This window comes from Triticum dicoccoides, chromosome 1B (assembly GCF_002162155.2).
Source record: "Triticum dicoccoides isolate Atlit2015 ecotype Zavitan chromosome 1B, WEW_v2.0, whole genome shotgun sequence".
NCBI classification, from domain to species: Eukaryota; Viridiplantae; Streptophyta; class Magnoliopsida; order Poales; family Poaceae; genus Triticum; species Triticum dicoccoides.
Genome location: NC_041381.1, coordinates 124,620,495 through 124,641,738, shown reverse-complemented (window position 1 = coordinate 124,641,738; position 21,244 = coordinate 124,620,495). Strand labels below are relative to the sequence as shown.

The following is a 21,244-nucleotide window of genomic DNA, read 5'->3' as shown; positions in this document are numbered from 1 at the left end:
ATCGTGCCATTGTCGCAGCACTGCAACGGCCGGGAAGCATGCCGTCGAAGCAATCAGGGCTTCGTCGCAGCATCGCCATGGTCATTGAAAGAACGTCGCCGTCACGGTTCGTCGCGACATAGTCGTGGGTGTTGGAAGCATGTTGTCGTAACATCATGGAAGCAGCTAGCTCGCCATCGTAGCATCGTTGTGACTGTCGAAGCACCCATCGCGGCCGTCAAAGCACGCCGATGCAACATCACCGAAGTATCCCGGGTTGCCGTCGTAGCATCACCGCGGTTGTTGAAGCACCCACCATTGTGTGGCCGAAGCATGCCGTCACAACATCATTGAAGCAGACAATTTGTCGTCATAGTATCGCTGCAAGTGTCAAAGCATGTTGTCGCAACATCGTCGAAGCAGACAGGCTACCGTCGCAGAATCGCCGCGACCGCCGAAGCACGTCATCGCGCCATCACCACGACTATCGAAGCATGTGCTAGGTTTTCGTCGAAGCCCTCCTCGTAGCATCACCCCAGGCTGCCATTGCAGAGATGGTCGTCCAGCGTCGCAGCACTGCTTGCGCCCTTACTCTAGGCCCGCAACAGTCGAACAACCCTTTGCGACATTGTCGTCTCGTCTTCCAGCGCGTCTACCCTCGTATGCAGCATATGCAGCAGCCACTCTGCCGATTGTTTCGAGGGCTCTTGGGTCAATGACATCACGGGTGAGCTATCCTTCACGGCTCACCTGCAACTCATACACTTGCAACATGCCTTGGCGACGATCCAAAGGAATGTATCGGAGGATGATGTCTTCTACTGGCCCTGGAGTGTCACGGGTTCATATAGCGCAAAATCCACCTACAGTATGCTATGCCAGGGCATGACTCGGTTCGCCGCCGCTCAATGCATTTGGAGCAGTTGGGCGCCTCTCAAGTGCAAAAATTTTGCGTGGCTTGCCTCTCGATACCGGCTATGGAATTCGGACCGACATGCGAGGCATGGTCTCCAAGATACGACTTCGGCATGCTACACTTGCTGCCAAGAGGAGGATACAACAGACCATATCCTCGCTAGATGCGTTTACGCGAGGCAAGTTTGGAGTGGTTGCTTCCAGTTGCTTCAAATCAACATCCAAATCCCAAGCCCCGAGGATACATTCATGGTGTGGTGGGACAAGCGCGGAAGTCCTTCCATGGAAAGCTCAAGAGAGGGTTTGATTCGCTCGTCATCTTGACCGCGTGGCACCTATGGAAGCAGAGGAACGCTCGGGTGTTCAACTGCAATGACCAAGTGCGCTCGGACACTAACCTTGTTCAGCTCATCCACGAGGAGATCAAGCTTTGGAAGAAAGCGGGTCTAGGAGTTGAGGGTTTAGATCCTTTCGTGAGAGAGTAGGTTTTTTTTTTTTTGAAGTCGGAGTTTCCGTGTAGGCTTTCTAGTCTCATCGCAAAGTCTTGTACAACATTTTCTCCCCTTCTATATAAATCCACCTACAACATTTTCTTGTAGGCTTTCAAGCCTTTGGCGTACTCTAAAAAAAACTCTGCCGATTGTATTTGAATTAGCTCGTGGTGGTGCACGAGCATGGATGACTTGCTATTTTTCTATTAAAAAATGGGTGACTTGCTACGTAACAAATACTAGATGACTTTGCTGCTTAGCTGAACAAGAAGCACTTCGCCTGTCATGCATGTGTGCGTGGCTGTTTGTGAAAGCAGTACTCGCGACCCGCACTCTCGAAAAGAAATGAATCGAACAGGCTTGAGACGTGGATCGAACGGCTTATAATACGGGCTGCCAGGACGATCGAGTGGCTGCCGACCCGGCTGATCCCACGCGCAGATCAGCCGGATGATTTCTAGCATGCGCCTAAGGAAAGGCCCTTCGAAAGATACAAACCATAAGGAAAACTGCAGCAAGCACAAGAAATTCAGTTCGACACTAGTCATGCATGCCAGCAGATAAAAGACACAGGAATCACCAACCAATTCGCATTCTCATTGCAAAATTGGATCTACATAGTACATGCAATCAACATAGAGAAATAGGTAAGACGATAGATACTAAATTAGATTAGATGCAACGATGATTAGCCACAATACTAAATTGTCATGATAATATCTTTGGCCGCTTTCAGTTCGGCAGGCAGGAAGCTAGCAGCCAGCTCCTTGAGAACTGATGGGCAGCTATTCTTGAGATGCTCGTAACCATCACTTGCCATCATCGCCTCCAAATTGGAAGGAGAAGCGAGGAACTCAAAGCAGGCATCCTTGATGCTACGGAAGCCGTGCTGCTCTGCTAGAGCCAAACTAGTCGCCACAATGTCAGGGTTGATGAGGTTGCACATCCTCTCTTCGCATATCACCTTCAGCCCCTCGATATTGTACCTGTCTGCTGCAACAAGTAGATGGCCAGCCATCACCGCTTCTCTCCGTGCTTCACATCCATCGGTCATCTCAGCAACAGGCTCATACTCGTCTGTGTATATGAAGTGGAGCAAGGCCTTGAAGACGTCACTTTCCATGTCACTAATTTCTATCGGACCGCCGGCTTTCTCCTTCATGCCGCCAAAGAGCTCCGCTCTGAATACGGATGACCGAGCGGCGAGCACGACCCTATGAGCCGAGAAACTCTCCCCGCCGACATGAAAGGTCACGTCGGCTCCATCCATGCTCTTCAGTAGGTCTCCAAGATGTTGATGCAAGTTTCTTGAAGGAACCAAGATAAGCCGATCACCTCTGTGGATATTCTTCAGACAGTAACATGGCACATGATGCTGACACTGTCGTTGCTTAGTCTACTTGGATTCTCAAGATAAGTTCTGCCGACAAAATCACTGAAACCCTTGCATGAGCCTTTGCTAAAGAAGATGCGTTCGCGAGTGGTCTTGCTTCTTGTATGATCTGGTTCCCCATCCTTGTCAAGCAAAGTAATTCTAAATTTCGCCCTCACGTCCGTGGCAAAACCAGAATCAAGAGCCAGAAAAACAGATACGTAACCGGCTTCATTCTGTGTGATGTCGTCGCAGCCGTTTGGGTAGAACCACAAAACCCAGTCGTAGCCTCCAACACTGAAAGGGGCAGATTTCACGCAGTTGCCAGGCCCGATCATCAACTTGATTCTTGAGTAGTCGTCTACCTTGATCACATATGACCTTTTATCAGACCCCGCTGCAAGGTCAGCGGGAAGATCGGGAAGCTCTGACATTCTTGTCGTCTCTTGGATTGCACTCCGATGGAAGAACGGCGACAATGAGAGATTCCCTGCGTCTATATACTACCGTGGGAAGTTCGATCGGTCTGTCTCGAAGCAAATAAAAGGCAGATATATACACATGCCAAATAAGAACTCTAGATCTTTGGGTCGGCATTGTTTTCTACCATTCAAACCGAACAGATTATATGCCAAATAAGAATCCTAACCAAGGAAGATTAGGATAGCTATCTTCGGATGCGTATCAACGCTGATCTCCGGGACGGGTTCGAGTCCGGCCCATGCACGACGGCTTTCATGGGCGTGGAAAAACTCAACTAGCGCGTCTGTATTTTTACGGGGTACGTTAACGCCAGAACCCATATTGCCACTTGTCGAGTATAAGGATTATTAGAAAGTATAGGATAGACTAGGATTTGGTCATGCCTTGTCTTGTACTTCAAGTTGGTTTTTATACTCATATATATATGCCCACGAGGCTCAAGCAATACAACGAACTATTCCACCAAATTTCTTTCTCCCTTCTAACATGGTATCTATCGCAAGTCGATCCTAAACCCTAGCCGCCGCCGATTCCGCACCTGCGTGCCGCCCCTGGGGCGGTCAGCCTCCATGACCGCCGCCGGGGGCCGCGTCGCCCGTACCTAGGGTTCGTCCGCCGGTCGTGTTGACCGGCTGCCCTATAGAGTCTTTTTCCCGAGCTCTTGCTCTAGATTTTTTCGCTCTCTCGCCGGTCGTTTTGATCAGCGTCTTTCTTTTTGGTTTTCCGATCTATGCTTGATTGGTTTGCGTCGCCCACCGTCGCCATCGACCCCGAGCGCCTCTACTCCGACCCCGGCGCGACCAGTCGGCCTCTCCTCTGACCCGGCGGCCACGCGCGCCGAGGCGGCCCGTCAGGGCCAGCCGCCGTCCGCGCGTCGGTCCGCCCGTCGCCTGCGCCGTCCGTCACCGCCCTGTTCCGACCGGGACACCTGCATCGCCCCGACCCGGCGGCCTCGCGCCATGCAACGGCTAATCATAGCGGTCGCTTGCGCGCCGGCTCGCCCATCGATCCACATCATCCGCGTCCGCCACGTCTGCACGGCGGCCCGGCGGTCTACCTCGTCGGCCTCGTTCTCGGCTGCGTCGGGACGGCTGTGCCAGGCTCGTCGGCTGCCTCAACTCGGACGCTAGTGCTCCGTTGGTCGCTTGGGCCTTGCTGCCCGGGTGCCGGCGTTGCTTTGGCAGCCCGGGTGCCGATGCTCACAAGCTCGTTCGCACGATGTCCCGCGCCGTCCATCGTCGCCGGCCTCATCCCGGACTCCGCCGCCACCACTCCTCCACCGAGCGGCGTCCCCAACCTCGCGCGCGATCGGCTTGATCACCCGCTCGCCGCCGCGATCCGCCTCCTCTATGCCGCACAACCGACCTGGCCCGTTGGTGACGCGCGCCTCCGCAGGTCCCGTGAAGATCGTCCTGAGTACCGCGCGCCTCTCCAACGATCGAGCATCGGGCTGCCGCTGCGTCGCCCCATCGGGCCGAGCGCCGCCGCCCCGTGGTTCTCCTCGCGGCTGCATCGACTCGTGCGTCGCTGCTGCGTCGCCCCTTCGGGCCATAGTGCCGCGATACGCGGTCCCTGCCGCCGCCCCGAGGCCGTCCACAGCGACTTCCTCGACACCGGCTACCCCGACTCGACATCGACCACGACATTCTTCACACGGCTACCTCGACCACGGCTCCACCACCCACGCTCTCGGCTACATCGAAAAACGGCACAAAGGGCTATCGCTTTGCTTGAGCAACCTCGTCGGTTTCCACTTCAGTCACGACTTCCGCGATGCGTTGACCGTTATGACTGTGGGGGGTGTCCGTCAGCTTGCCTTCGGATTCTTCTCCAGTCTCACCGTCTGTGTCGCTATCGTTGTGACTGCGGGGGGATGTTGAGTATAAGAATTATTAGGAAGTATAGGATGGACTAGGATTTGGTCCTGCCTTGTCTTGTACTCTAAGTTGGTCTTTGTACTTCTATATATATGCCCACGAGGCTCAAGCAATACAACAAACTATTCCACCAAATTCCTCTCTTCCTTCTAACACCACTGATAAGTGAAAATTGCTCGCGAGTAGCTACGGGTCAAAAATTACTGGGCAAATGCCCTTGCGGGACTCGCCCTGCTCTGACTTACTTTAGCCCGACACCCCTCTCGATCCCGCTCTCGTCCATGGTGACTTCGCTCTAACCCGGCATTGCCGCCACGCTGCTGTCGCCCGGCTTCTCTCGCCTCCAGCTCGACATTGCGCCGCCCAACTTTTACAGACTGCCATCTGTTGCCCAGCCTCCACTTGGATGTGTCTAATTACCGAAACTATTTTTATAAGGAAAGGTGCATGTTTGCCTCTAATTTCATTTATATGGAACTGACAAACTAACTTAGGATCAGTTTGAGTGAAGGGGAACTGGGAAGACCTTGTTAGAATATTCAGTTTAGCTCTTATTATAATGAGTAAAATGCATCCGCGGTCACTGTATTTATGTCGAAAGCTCACTTTGGTCACTGTACATAAAAATACGGTTAATACGGTCACTGAATATGACTTGAGGTGATTATACTCATCGTATAGTTTCGTATTTGCCTACTTTGACCAGTCAAACTGCCTACCCTCTATACCTTTATGTGGGTCCCACCTGTCAAATACACATGCACACAATCGCAGACAACACGGGTGCACAGTTGCATACACTCACACACAACACGCACGCAGGCACACAGCTAGCAGCCTAGCACATACTGTGGCATGCATACATGACACATCGGAGGCCACCGGGTCGTGCTCCGGCAGCCGCGCTACCGTGGTGTGGGTGCATGATGAGAGCGACCATGTGGATATCTCCACTATCGTTCATGTGGCCATCTCATGCAAACAGAGAGTTGGCATGGGCTGCGTCGCCTCGTCTCGCAGCTCATGTATATCCGCCGGCATCGATCTGTATTGCGACGCGGCGAGCGCTCGTGAGACCTAGTACCGGATGACCGGCAGCACGACGTGCACCCCGGCACCGTCCAATCCCACTAGCCATGCCAGGCGGCTGCTGCTTGCTGTGCACGCGTACTGAGCTTGCTTGCGTATGTACATGTAAGTTGAGAATGGTGAGAGGCTGTATAGGTGCGCCAAGCTGCCGCTGGCTGCGTGTGAACCGGACGCTGAAGGCCCGGAGATACATGGCCGAGGTGAGCACGTGGAAGACATGGTTAAATTGTGATCCAAATTCTAGTACCGGGTTGACTAGATGTAGTACAACCGGTGCGGGCCTTTGCGTTGACGTCGACGCGTACGAGTACAACTTGTTCACTTGTCCTCTAAGGACTCTCATGTATTGCCCTCTTATATACCCCATGTAGTCGCATCTCAGACGGCCTGTCGTCTCGTGCTTGTAATACTCCTCCATCATAGTAATTGCGCCTTCGTGCGTCCGTGGTTTTCTCCCGCAAGGGTTTCCACGTAAAAATCCGTGTCTCTCTGTCTCGTTTATTTCTCGTTATTATTTAACAAGTGGTATACAGAGCCAAGTTACAGATACGAGATTTGAGACGAGATTTAGGGTTTGCGGCGTGTTCGCCGCCGCCGCAGATCGCCGAGACCGACATGTTTTTTTTTGTCGCTGATCCGTTTCCTACCCGAGCAGTCACCGAGACGGACACATACTTCGGCTGCCCCACTGCCAGTCAAATCACCAAGTCGCCAGACCAAGCTTTTCCGCTGCAGCCGTTCTTGACCAAGTCGTCGAGAGATCCGCCGAGCCGCGCGTTGCTGCAGCTTGTTTTTGCCGGTTGGGTTCGCTTCAAGTCCCGAGGCAGCACGGACGATCTGATTGCTACCGCTCCACATCATCTCTGGTTGAGTACTACTTCTAGTCATGTCAGGCATCGATCGGCTTGTACTACTTCAACTAGTGCTAGTCACGTGGAGGCTACAGTGCACATTGGTTAATCCTGATCTACTCCCGGCTACGTCCATCACCCGTACAATATTCAGGTGCTATTTATCTTATCTTTTGTCTGTTCCGCATATTCTGTCAAGAATTTTTCTACGGGCTTGTACTACTTTGTGTACACAGATTTATCGACTCATAGCATTCATGAAGTACGATCTTCCGCTGTTGGACCGTGACACAAGGTTTACCCTATGACAAGTCAAGATGCGGGCGTTGTTGGCACAGTTCGACTATGATGAAGCACTGGATAGTTTTGGGAAGAATAGAATTCAGGACTGGACTGATGAGGAGAAAAGAATTGATTGTAAGGCTTTGTCAAAAATTTAACTCCATTTGCATAATAATATTTTGCAGGAAGTTTTGAGCGAGAAAACTGCCGCCGCTCTATGGTTAAAGCTGGAAGGGAATTGCATGACTAAAGATCTCACCAGCAAGATGCATCTGAAGCAAAAATTATTCTGCATAGGTTACCCGAGGGAGATAGTGTTTTGAATCATATTTCAGAATTTAAAAAGATCATATCTGATCTAGCTGCAATGGAGGTTAAGTATGAAGAGGAAGATACTGCTTTAATGCTACTTTGTTCATTGCCAAGTTCTTATACCAATTTTAGAGACACCATATTATACAGTCGTGATACTCTCACGCTTAATGAAGTTTATGAAGCTTTGAACTCCAAGGAGAAGATGAAATTAATGGTGCCTCATGATGGTTCAAGTTCATCCCAAGCCGAGGGATTATCTGTTCGTGGCAGGACAAAGGAGAAGAACTCCAATAATGGAAATAGAGGCAAAAGTAAAAATGGCTACAGGGGCCGGTCGCAATCCAGAGACAAGAAGTATTGCAGGTATTGCAAGAGAGACGGACATGACATCTCTGAGTGTTTCAAGTTGCAGAACAAGGAAAAGAGGAAAGGTAACAAACAAGGTGAAAATTCTGCTAACGTTGCTCGTGATGATAGTTCCGATGATGCTCTTGTCGTTATTGCTGGATGTGCTGAGACCAATGATGAGTGGGTACTTGATACTGCATGCACTTTTCATATGTGTCCACATAGAGATTGGTTTACTACTTTTGATTCCACTACTTCTGCTGGTTCCGTTTTGGGTTTTGATAATTCACCATGCAAGATTGAAGGCATAGGTTCTATTTGAATCAAGATGTTTGATGGCATAATCAGAACTTTGACAGATGTTCGGTATATTCCGAAGATGAAGAGAAATCTTATTTCTATGAGTGCCCTTGATGCAAAGGGGTACAAGTATTCAGGTGGAGATAGTGTTTTGAAAGTCACCAAAGGTTCCCTTATTGTGATGAAAGTTGACTTAAGTTCGACCAATGGTCTTTATTACCTTCGAGGTTCTACCGTTTCAGGTAACGCTACTCCAGTTATTTCAAAAAATTCTGATTGTGATGCTGCTAACCTTTGGCATATGCGTCTTGGACATATGAGTGAACTTGGTTTAGCAGAGCTAAATAAGAGAGGTCTTCTTGATGGATATGAACCTGGTAAATTGAAATTTTGTGAGCATTGTATCTTCGGCAAGCACAAGAGGGTGAAGTTCAATACTTCGACTCATACAACTGAAGGTATTCTTGATTATGTGCATTCTGATTTATGAGGACCATCTCGCAAGAAGTCACTAGGTGGTGCTAGTTACATGCTGACTATTATTGATGATTATTCGAGAAAAGTTTGGCCTTATTTCTTGAAGCATAAATATGAAGCATTCTTAGCTTTTAAGGAGTGGAAGATTATGGTTGAAAGACAAACTGAAAGGAAGGTAAAAATACTTCGCACTGATAATGGTATGGAATTCTGTTCTAAGCAATTTAAGAATTATTGCAAGTCTGAAGGCATTGTCAGACATTACACCATTCCTTATACTCCTCAACAAAACGGTGTTGCTGAGCGTATGAACAGGACCATTATTTCCAGAGCCCGTTGCATGTTGTCCAATGCAGGTTTGCATAGGCGTTTTTGGGCTGAGGCTGCTTCCACTGCTTGTTATCTCATTAACCGTTCACCATCTATTACTCTTAATAAGAAAACTCCAATTGAGGTATGGTCTGGTTCACCTGCTGATTATTCACAGTTGAGAGTTTTTTGTTGCACTGCTTATGCTCATGTTGATAATGGAAAGTTGGAGCCTAGGGCCGTTAAGTGCATCTTTCTTGGTTATAAGTCTGGTGTTAAAGGTTTTAAATTGTGGAATCCTGAAACCCAAAAGGTTGTTATTAGCAGAAACGTTATCTTTAATGAATCTGGCTATGTTACATGATGTTCCATCTACTAATGTTCCTGTTGAGAGTGAACAGCAGCCTACTATTCAGCAGTCTACTGTTCAGGTGGAGCATGTTATTGAAACAGGTGATACATCTGGTAATGAAATTGTTGATGCACACGATGAACCCGTCGTTGATGATGAACATGTCACTCCCACTCGAAATCAGCCTATTGTTCCACCCAGTTGGAATCTTGCACGTGACAGAGTTAGACGGGGTATTAATAAACCTGACAGGTTAATTGAAGAGTGCAATATTGTTTCTTTTGCTTTATCTGTTGCAGAAGAAATTGAAGGTAATGCTGAGCCTTCTTCATATTCCGAGGCTATTGTTTCTGGTGATAGTAATAAGTGGATGACCGCTATGCATGATGAGATGGAATCACTTGAAAAGAATGGCACTTGGGATTTAGTAAAATTGCCTAGAGAGAAGAAACCTATTCGTTGCAAGTGGGTTTTGAAGAGGAAAGAAGGTGTTTCTCCTAATGATGAGACAAGATATAAAGCAAGGTTAGTTGCTAAAGGTTATAGCCAGATTCCAGGTATTGACTATAACGAAGTCTTTTCTCCTGTTGTGAAGCATAGCTCTATTCGCACTTTACTTAGTATTGTTACCATGCATGATCTTGAGCTTGAACAATTGGATGTTAAAACTACATTTTTACATGGAGAATTAGAAGAGGATATTTATATGGAACAACCTGAAGGTTTTGTTATTCCTGGAAAAGAAAAGCTTGTCTGTAAGCTAAAGAAATCTCTTTATGGATTGAAACAATCCCCGAGACAGTGGTACAAGAGATTTGACACATTTATGCTCTCTCAAGGTTTCAAAAGGTCTAATTATGATAGTTGTGTTTATTTGAAAACTGTCAACGGTTCAACTATTTATTTGCTCCTTTATGTTGATGATATGCTTATTGCTGCAAAGAGTATGTCAGAGATTAATGAACTAAAAAAGCAATTGAGTAATGAATTTGAGATGAAGGATTTGGGTGCAGCAAAGAAAATTCTTGGCATGGAAATATCCAGAGATAGACCATCTGGAAAAGTATATCTAAGTCAGAAGGGATATATTGATAAAGTTCTTCGTTGTTTTAATATGCATAATGCCAAGCCGGTGAGTACACCGTTAGCTGCACACTTCAAATTGTCATCAGTTTTATGTCCTAAGTCAGATGCAGATATTGAGTACATGTCTAGAGTTCCCTATTCAAGTGCAGTTGGTTCACTTATGTATGCCATGGTTTGTTCTCGTCCGGATTTATCTTATGCATTGAGTGTTGTCAGTAGATACATGGCTAATCCGGGAAAAGAGCATTGGAGAGCAGTTCAGTGGATTTTCAGATACCTGTGTGGTACTTCTAATGCTTATTTACAGTTTGGGAAAACTAGAGATGGACTTGTTGGTTTTGTTGATTCTGATTTTGCTGGTGATTTGGATAAGAGAAGATAACTCACAGGTTATGTTTTCACCATTGGTGGTTGTGCTGTGAGTTGGAGAGCAACTTTGCAGTCTATTGTGGCTTGTTCCACTACTAATGCCGAGTATATGGCTATTTCTGAGGCATGCAAAGAAGCTATCTGGTTGAGAGGTTTATACACTGAGCTTTGTGGAGATTCATCTTGCCCTACCGTATTTAGTGACAGTCAAAGTGCCATATATCTTACAAAGAATCCAATGTATCATGAGAGGACAAAGCACATTGATGTCAGATTCCATTATATTTGAAATGTTGTTGCTGAAGGCAATTTGAAGGTATGCAACATAAGTACTCATGATAATCCCGCTGATATGATGACAAAGCCAGTTCCTACCAATAAGTTTGAGCTTTGCTCAGGCTTAGTTAGTATTTCTCACTAGTCCTATGGACTTTGACGCACAAGGTGTTTATGCTGATTTGGACGGAGTTATTCACTTTCTTCGACTACTGGAGGGAATTTGGCTCAAGGTGGAGATTGTTAAATTGTGATCCAAATTCTAGTACCGGGTTGACTAGACGTAGTACAACCGGTGTGGGTCTTTGCGTTGACGTCGACGCGTACGAGTACAACTTGTTTACTTGTCCTCCAAGGACTCTCATGTATTGCCCTCTTATATACCCCATGTAGTCGCACCTCAGACGGCCTGTCGTCTCATGCTTGTAATACTCGCGCCTTCGTGCGTCCGTGGTTTTCTCCCGCAAGGGTTTCCACGTAAAAATCCGTGTCTCTCTGTCTCGTTTATTTCTCGTTATTATCTAACAGACATGGCGTGAGGGCTCAGACCTGAGAGACAGCAGACGATGCGTTGGCGAGGCAGGACTCTACAGGTTGCATGGCGAGGTACCGGAGAGATTTGGGCGTGTAGATGGCTGCAATGCGTGTGTGTTGCGTGCACCCGTGCTGCTGCATGCTGCGTGTTGGAGTGTTTGACAAAAAACTACCACAATTGAGGTTCGCGTCCCATAGAACTACCACTTTTAAAAAAGTGACTGGTAACTACGAAAAAATTGAAATCTCGTGACTAAAAACTACCATTTTTGAAAAATGGCCAGTTTAGAAGATTTAAATGTGTTTATGACATGCAGGGCCCGTTTGTCAGGGCTGATGTGGCAGGAAAGTCAACTCCATTATTCCATAACGTTAAGTTGACCGTTATGACAGGGGGGCCCACATGTCATTCTTCTTCCTCCTATCTCTCTGGCATTTTGACAAACACTTTCAGTGCATGGAGGGAAGCAGGTGAGCTTCACCGTCGCACCAGTTGGCGGCCGAGGACATCGGCGAGGTGTGGTTGTTGGCCATGGCGGATAGCTATGGCCGGCTCGGTCGAATTCGCGTCATCGCGGCTCGCCCTCCCCGTCTTCACACGGCCGCTGCTCGCGCTCGCCGTAGCGGCCCGGCTCCTATTCGCCGATGCCCCACGCGGCAAGGAATCAGCCGCAGCAGGGAGATGCAGTCGTCGGTAGTGGGTACTGCTCGCTGCCCAGCCGGTCCACGGCGTATGAGAGCTTTGCGTCGTCGTAGAATGTGTGCGGGCTCACGACGACTCTGGCGTACAGGTCCTCCTCGTCGCCGACGGCGTCCTCCTGCTGCAGGAAGGAGGTGGGGAAGGGGAGGCAGCGACCCGTGACCAGGTTGGGCACGTGCGTGGGCTCGAGCAGCAAGGAGAAGCAGAGGAGCACGAGCAACGCCGACACGGCGCCCGCCGCGAAGACGAGCGCGTTGTGGACGCGGCCGGCAAGCGTGCGGCCTGTGCGCCGGGGCGGGCGGGCGGCGCGGCGGTGGCAGGGTGGAACAAGCACGCAGGGTCGCGGATTTCTCTGGTATGTGTCAGTCGGTGCTCCGGGCGCGGCGGCTCTACTGCTGGTAAGGTGTTTGTTGAAATGCCGAAGAGAGAGGGAAGGAAGAAGGTGATGCTGACATGCGGGATCCACCTGTCGTAACGGTCAACTTAACGATAAAAAATAAACGGAGTTGACTTTCCCGCCACGTCAGCCCTGACAGACGGGCCCCGCATGTCATAAACACATTTAAATCTTCTAAACTGGCCATTTTCTGAAAGTGGTAGTTTTTAGTCACGAGATTCCAATTTTTTTGTAGTTATCAGTCACTTTTTTAAAAGTGATAGTTCTGTGGGATGCGAACCTCAATTGTGATAGTTTTTTGTCAAACACTTCGTGTGTTGCATGCTTCTGTGTAAAAGAACATTACTATGCAAACGAACACTAAAATGTTTCGGTTAAGATTGCTTAAGCGTGCGGGTTCCCACCCTGAGATCTCAGGTTTGATCCGGTGCATTTTAATTTACTTTGTTTATTTCTACCTACTGACAGGTTGGACCCACATAAAGGTAGAGAGAGATTGTTGGCTGACTAGGCTGCATTATGTGCCATAAAGGTAGTTTGACTGGTCAAAGTAGACAAAATACAGAGCTATATAGTGACCAGTGACCGTATAATCATCTCGAGTCGTATTCAGTGACCGTATTAATCGTATTCTTATCTACAGTGACCAAAGTGAGCTTCCCACACAAGTACAATAACCACAGATGTGTTTTACTCTATTATAATCTAAACATGACTTGTCTCTATTCCCTCCGGCATCTATCTTAGGCCTCTTTTGGTTCATAGGATAGGATTATCATAGGAATAGGAATCTTGTAGGAAATGAGATGGCATGTATCTCAAATTCTATGAGTAGGAATAGGAAACAAGATATCATTTGGTTGACACCAAAGGAATTTCTCCATTGAGTCTAGGCTCTTTTTTATTTTCCTATGAAATGTGGAGGATAGGAACCAATCCTATGTAGGAATAGGAATCCATTCCTATGAACCAAAGGGCTCTGAAGGAAAAAATCCTATAAGAATCCTATCCTCTAGAATTCCTATGAAATTCCTCTAAACCAAAGGAGGCCTTAGACTCCTCCTGTATCTCGGTCTCGGTCTCCTGACCGTTGGGAGGAGCGGCTCTCACGACGCGCTCGCCTCGCCTTCCCCCCTGGTCGTCGATGCTTGGTCTTGGTCTCCTGACCGTTGAGAGGAGCGGCTCTCGCGATGCGCTCGCCTCGCCTTCCCCCCGGGTCGTCGACGCCGGAAGGGAGTTGCCGACGGCGGACGGCCCGGGCAGGGGGGCTGGGGGGCTGGGGGTGGTGGTCCTCTGCGCGGGCTGGCGCGTCCTGCGTTCGGTGGCGGCAGCCGATTCTATGCGCTGGGAGAGGAGTCAGAGGAGTCAGGGGAAGAGGATTCGGGATCTCAGGGCGAGGGGAGGTCTGGACCTGGCTCGGGTGGTGATGGGCCCATGCCTCAGGCGCCGGGGCTCTCAACGCCGGTGGGGGTAGGGACCGGGGCTGGGATGAAAGCCCCGGGCTCGTTGCCATGTCGCCGAAGGGGTGCGCCGGGAAGGCGGTGTGCGGGCGCAATCAGGCCATGGAGGTCCGCCGCGACTCAGATCCGACGAAGGAGGGTGGATTCTGGTGCGGTGACGCAAATCGAGTCGCTCTAGCTGGCTCCGGGCCAGGGCGAGTGATATGAACACTACAACGTCTAGAATATTATCTAGCGCGGATGCTACTAAACCCGAACCAACTGAGTCGAGCGAGGAGAGTCTAATCAAGGATGCTGGTAAAATTATGAATTGTGCAAATATATTGCACACTGGCAAAGATGGCAAGAAACGTATGATATGCGGACCAGGTATTGGTGCTGCGAAGATGGGCGCACATCAAGCTGGTTATTTGGACTATAAATTGATGCATGGATGTGTTACGAGTCTTGTACGTGCACATGCACAAGGCAATATGAGAGAATCAGGATTGATTTATAGAGAGAAAAACAATCAGCAGAAGCCTTGCGAGCCACGCCCATACATAAAGCCAATATGTCAATTTGGTTTGATAAATAAAAGGAAGTTAGATCCTTTCCAAGACTAGTAAGCATGCACGTGCAACGCACGTCTAACACAAACGTACATTGTATCAAACATCCAGAAAATTTGAAATCTTATTCTTTGTGAATCAGTATGCCTTTTCTTAAAGATGAATCAGTATGTCTCTTTAATCCAAATTGACCATCTTCATATATGTTGCATCAATTATATATTCTCTTCCAAAAATACACACTTTTCCAATATATAGTTCCCCAAACACATTAATCTCTTGCAAGTGAATTCTGGTGAAGTTCGTGTGCTAGTAGGGCGTCGGTGGAGGTGAATGCCGAGCTGGTGGGGCGTAGGGCGGCGGAAGGGGGTCAATTCATCCGGCGAGCAGAGCCAGCATGACCTGCTGCGGATCGCCGCCGCCGAGGGGATCACCATCATCCACGCCACGGTGCCCGCCACCGCCGTCGTCGAAGCGACCATTTCTTATTTCTGAATCCAGTTTCATGGCTTTGTACACTGGACAGACATTTATTCAGACCACATTCATGATCTCATCCATATAATGTACAACTTGTAAAAACTTACACAAGCAAGCTATCATCAACCTCAACATTACGCAGTTCATTTAACATTATGCTTCTTGCCATCATCAGAGTACTTGTTCTGTGTGACACAATAGCAGTACCATCAGATGAAATAGTTACCGTCGGTAAACAAATACATGAACTAATGGCCATGGTCATACATAAAGTACATGGTTAGAGAACTGAAGTTGTACCTTGCTGCATTTTGAAGTGTAGTTTGGATCACTTTCACAGGGTCGATGATACCATCCTTGACCATATGAACATACTCCTCTACAGTATCTGAAATGCAAGAGTTAACTACCGAACCTCTAAAGATTACTACTCTGCTGGAGGATTATTAAACATGACGTTTTTTCTGCAATTCAAAATGAACAACTAAAACACAGTTAAAAAGCACAGACCTATTGCTGCTAAAGGACAATCTGAACATGCAGAACAGAGCATACACAATAGGAAAATGACTACAAATCACCCTCCTGCAATGTAACAACAGTGTGTACACATCTATTCCTCCGAAATCACAGTACCTTAATTTCACAAACTAATGGCCAGTCGAAAAAGACATACAAATTATCGGAAAGTCGTCAGCAGTCTGGCAATCAGATAGAGGGGAGAAATGACTTGGTCATGCAACAGACGCTCACTGGAGAAAAGAATATACAACACACTGGGATATGATTAAGCTAAAAAGAGAACATACTGAGACGAAGAGCTATCAATTACCATGCAAAAGCTGCTCTTATTGGCAATGAAATGGCTCTATGTCAAAAATTGATGTGCGATCTCAACTTTGTTTAAATGAAAGGTGTTGGCTTATTAAATTTACAGGACTAAAAAGACAACATGCACATATTATCACTTGAGTTTGCACGGGATCGCTAACCAGATAAGGATGAGCAAATCAAGTAATCCCCCATTATACATAATAACTTACTAAAAAGGTCCACTCCCTAGCCCATTGAGCATATTAAGTAGAAAGTAACGGAAGCACTAATAGGAGTAATAAAAAAGCGTAAGATTGTGCTCAGAAGATTATAGCTTACAAAGATTTTTTTTCCTGCCTACACTGAACTTCTTAACATCATGGCTGCAGAAGAGACAAAAGAGAAGTATACACTTGATTAGATTTGAAACTGATTTCCAATAGTCCTCCTGCATCGTAGGTACCATGTTCCCTTGAAGGTAATCTCAACAAAATAAATGTCTTTCTCTAAAGTCTCAATTAACATAATAAACATATGTATGGAATATAGAGTAATTCAAAAAGGAGAACTGATCCAATTGAAAGGGATTGTGTGAGGAGTGAAACAACTCCATTAACATTTCAGAACCGGATGAACATATCTATAACAACAGTCAAATAAATAGATGAGCGGGCATACCCGAATTCCACTGCGGAAAGAGTGGGTGATTACTTTTCATGCTTATTCCCCAATAGGTATTTTATCAGATGGATCAAATGAACTCCATTGTATTAATCAGTAGTCAGTGTTGTGGCAGGTTAGTTCTTGGTGTTTCAGGCCAAAAGATGAGCTCCAAGAGTTTCTGAAATCAGTCTAGCACTATAGCTAACATGGGATTACACCACCCATCATTCTTCGCATGATTTGTGCTACAGGATGGCGCCGCACCACTCCTGCAATTGACGTGTGGTTAAAGTGTGACCAGCAGCTGCATTCACCTAAAAAAAAACAATAATTGGTAGAGACCTAGAAGAAACTGAGTGAGAAATAGCTCGGATTAAGCATTCATAATCTGCAGTAAAATCTTGGTCAGAACATAAATTACCTATGACTGCTGTACGGAAGTTCTAACTCCATCAACGAATTTGGATCTTTTCTCTGTCCTGCAGATAACATATTAAGTATTTCAAGCATGATCTAGGAAAGAGTTATTTTAAAGCCTAACTGATCATGGAGGAAGCAAGAAGAGCTTACCTTTGATCCAGAATTGCAGACCCAGCGATTTTCTTTGCTATAACAGCCCTTGTGAAGTGATCTTGCCTCATGAGTGCCTCCTACCTCCGTTGAAATATAGTTGTGCCAGACCAGACCTCACAAATTGACCCAAACTCACCCAAACACAGATTCAACTGACTGCTAGAGCAGCTAGCTAGGCATGACAAATTTCTATAAACTTGCACAAATATCTACCTAATTAGTTTGAAAACGAAACCAACTCCTGGTATCCTTGAAAGATAAAAAGAACATAAGATCAAGCGAAATGTAACTGATCCATAGATCACTGACCCATGTACAGTTTCAAAGTTTCTCGTTTCTTTGTGGTTCACAATTTTGAGTATAGCAGAGCTCATCTTCTCACCATGATTGAATTGATCACCACGCATCAGGATGATATCCTGACAGTCCACGCCGTCAAGCTGACGCCGGGTCGCTGCTTGAGCCCACTCATCATGCTGCCACCAGGAACTTGTGCGACGTCTGCGTGACCATGACTGGGGACATCACCGTCTTCTTGGCCCATGACAGGTTCTTGGGGGACACCCTGTTCGCCGCCGACACGCCCACGCGACGGCGGCGTGCCGACCTCGGCTCCTTCCGCGCCCCACTCTATCCGCTTTACCTTGGTGCGGCAGCCCCGGAGGGAGCGGCGCAGCTCCGTGGTGGCCTCCCAGGTCCTCGCGACGGGCTTTGGGGTCTTGAGCGGATCGGCGACCGCAACGATGGCGTCCGTTGCGCGGGCAGCAGCGGAGGCGGGAGGGCGTCCGTGGGGAGAGGGGAGCACGGCGGTGGGGAGGGAGGCGGGGCGCAGTTGGGGGCAGGGGATGATGCGTTTAGCGGCGTGATGTGCAGCGGTCTGTTTGCGTGGGGTGGATCGCGCATCGCGGGGGCAGGAAGTGTGTAGAGTCTGCCTGGCAGAACATTTAATCTGGAGCGTTAATTTGTACGGCAGATCTTTGATGTAATATGGATTGTCGGATATGAGTTAGTTTGACTGATCTAACGTCTCTGGTATTCCTGTGTATAATTTGTTGTGTGGTTTTAGGGGTATTCAAGTTTATTCTTTTAATAGTAGTAGAGAAGTATATGCTCATCACGGCAAGAAACCTGAGGTTATGGAGGAACCCGTACGTGCCAAGGTGCATCCTAATTTTCGTACACCTCCTGGATGGATTAGGATTGGCACTATAGTGCTACACGTTTAGGTTTGCATGGATTTAATCACGCCATTTCCTTCCTTCACGTGGTTGTTACCTTTTTAAGCTAGCAGGTAGGAGTAGATATATTTTGTTTGGTAGTGCACTTGAGGTTAGTTATATACCAGATCACGTTTGTATTTTTTCTTCCTTAGAGATAGGCCGAGCTGGTTGCAGCGTGAGCCATATAAAGGCTGGCTTCGGCCGATGTGAAAGAGAGGAGTTTTGAGTTTTATTCCGGGTATGAGATATACAGAAAAGGACTGTGCTAACGACCAGTCGACTGGTCGTTAGCGACAGATCCGCACGATTAGTTTGCTATCTTTCCAGGCTCGCTTTCCATACACTAGTAAACGTGCACGTACAATGCACGTCTCTACCAAACTTGCACGTGCAATGCACGATCTCTATTCTGATAACCACGGCCCTTTCACTAAAGGGATCTACAAGGGCCAATGGTAGAAACATACCGGCACCTGGCAATGTCACAAACCCTGGCGTGGCCTTATAGCACTACCAGCATGCATTGCCATCTCTCAACTCCCATCGCCACATAAGTCCATGGTGGAGTTGCGACTTTCTCCTTGCCATGCAGCCGCTTTTGCCATGTAATAGTAATGGGATGTGCTTCTTCTCAAACCTGAGGGGCATAGACAATTAAATCGCCGCATACAACTTATTAAAATGAAGTAAATTCAGAAGGCTTGAACAACTTATTAAATAGTTCAAGCGCAAAAAAATTCTACCATCAGAAGATGAAATGCATAGTAAGGCATTAAAGTCATAATAAAATAGCATGAATTCAACTACCTTCAGGATTCGATATAAAGGTTGTGGAATGGGCATGATGCAACAGAAAAACGGCAAGCAAACAATAGTAGTTCGTATGGAAATGGTCATCATAAGGAAATAACAATTTTCACAAAAAGGAGCTTCTTTTAGAGGTACCAATTTGCACTTTACTGAAAGATAAAAAAGGACAACACTGCAATAAACACCTGAGTAGAGAATAACCAAAGATGGAGCGCTCCATTTTCCTACATGACCTTACTTTCTAGAAATATCATAGGGTGCTTTATAAAGACAATTATCATATGGGAGACCTGTTAAGAGTACAAAATAACATCTGTTATCTTTAGGGTGTTTAGAGAGCAGAGCACACAAGCATATGCATTTGAATGTACAGCTAGCATTGATGATAGGAACTCCACCCTTGGGTTCTAAATCAATTCCAAGAGGAAAGGCTTGTGCTTCAGCTCAAATCTCTAGTAGCTAGACTGTTTTCCTGCAAGCACAAACAGAAAACAAGACAAACATATAAATAAATGTGTTCTTGTTCTCAAAAGGATGTGTGTGATAGCTACCTGATGCTCCAGTTTAGCTGGATAGAAAGTTCCCACTATGAGGAAACAACTAATGATAAGTATGTTCATAGGGTCATTTTGCTTAGAAAGACTACTGTCACAAAATTGTGTTGTGCATATAAAGGTCCTTGTCTGAGCCGCAAAGTACATTGGCCAACACAATTTGTGACATTGTATGATCCAAGTTATCTGCTTCCCCGTGTATTTCCTTGTCATCTCAATTACCGTCAAGGTAGTAGAAAACTGAAGGGCCTGGCATTCTTATCTATAATAATGATGAGAATAGTAGCGAGCGATCATTAAATTGTTAAGAACTTAAGAAATCAGAGGCGCCTGCAATATAAACCTTTGTTCGCCACCATGTTTGAAATCTGCCATCTTCACCAACATGAGGTACAGTACCTTTGAATAGTTTGGTGTGAACTAATTGTACCAATGATTCAGAAAAATTTAATGTTTCTCATTCTGAATCAAAGCAACAATGACTACTTGTCTAGTATAATCAATATTCTCAGTCTAGTGGGAAATAAACATAAAAACATAGAAAAATAAATCTATGCATTGCACTATTAATACGAAAAGTTTTAAATAAATATGACGTAAAATATTTATTTCAGTTCTCAATATATAATATTAAATTATTAATGCGTACAAAGAAAATACCCAAAGCTATTTGTGGTTCCTAAAACATGCAGTTGAATTATTGGCCAAGGAGAAATCACAGATCTATCTGTGGTTCTTTCATCGTTAATCATTCCTTGTGTTTCTAAATCCCTGTAGTAACACCGAGAGGCAAGAGAAACTTAGCAAAGCTATTGTTGGCAAAGAATAATTCTGTACAACACAGAGTCTGGAACTCTGGATCCTCTTTTATTTGACCACTATTAGCCAAAGTAGATCCTCTGTTAGGTTGGCAATGTTAACAAAAGTAGTTTTAAGACACAAATGGAAAAGGGTTAATTGGTTAACAAGTGTGGACACATGCCACAAGCTGAATTAACTACTCTTTCTCCTCAAACTGAATCAAGATGCACTCGTATAATGGGCATATCTTTCCCCGTCTGACAGGTTCAAATTATCATCAGTGCTAACCAAAAAGCAGAAAAAACAAACTAACCTTATTGTGCCAAAAAACTGAAATACAGCTGCAAACAAGGGTGCAAGCATGGTATCATAGATGATTTATCCAGTAAAGATTGTTGTAAGAACTTATTCTGAATTCTCTAAGACCCAAAGAGCTATTAAGAACAAATTATTATGATCTAGAAAGCCCGAACAGTCTGAAAGGAGATAATCAAAAGAAAATAGCACATGTATGTAT

General features: G+C 46.5%; 1 protein-coding gene and 1 pseudogene across 2 annotated transcripts; both read right to left on the bottom strand.

Moving 5' to 3' along the window:
• Positions 1–2,085: 2,085 nt before the first annotated feature.
• Positions 2,086–3,191, bottom strand: LOC119302520 (annotated as a pseudogene).
• Positions 3,192–15,013: 11,822 nt separating this feature from the next.
• On the bottom strand, positions 15,014–17,046 carry LOC119302506. Of its 2 annotated transcripts, XR_005147621.1 has the most exons (5): positions 16,785–17,046; positions 16,446–16,489; positions 15,594–15,681; positions 15,401–15,478; positions 15,014–15,331 (listed from the first exon to the last, which is right to left on the bottom strand). XR_005147621.1 is itself a non-coding variant. In XM_037579541.1 (4 exons), the coding sequence occupies exons 1-4, from the start codon at positions 16,570–16,572 to the stop codon at positions 15,250–15,252; spliced, it is 375 nt and encodes a 124-aa protein (XP_037435438.1). In that variant the 5' UTR covers positions 16,573–16,716; the 3' UTR covers positions 15,014–15,249. The 2 variants fall into 2 exon arrangements, 1 of the variants encoding a protein (XP_037435438.1); XM_037579541.1 differs by lacking the exon at positions 16,785–17,046 and having other exon boundaries at positions 16,446–16,716.
• Between the last annotated feature and the right edge of the window lie 4,198 nt (positions 17,047–21,244).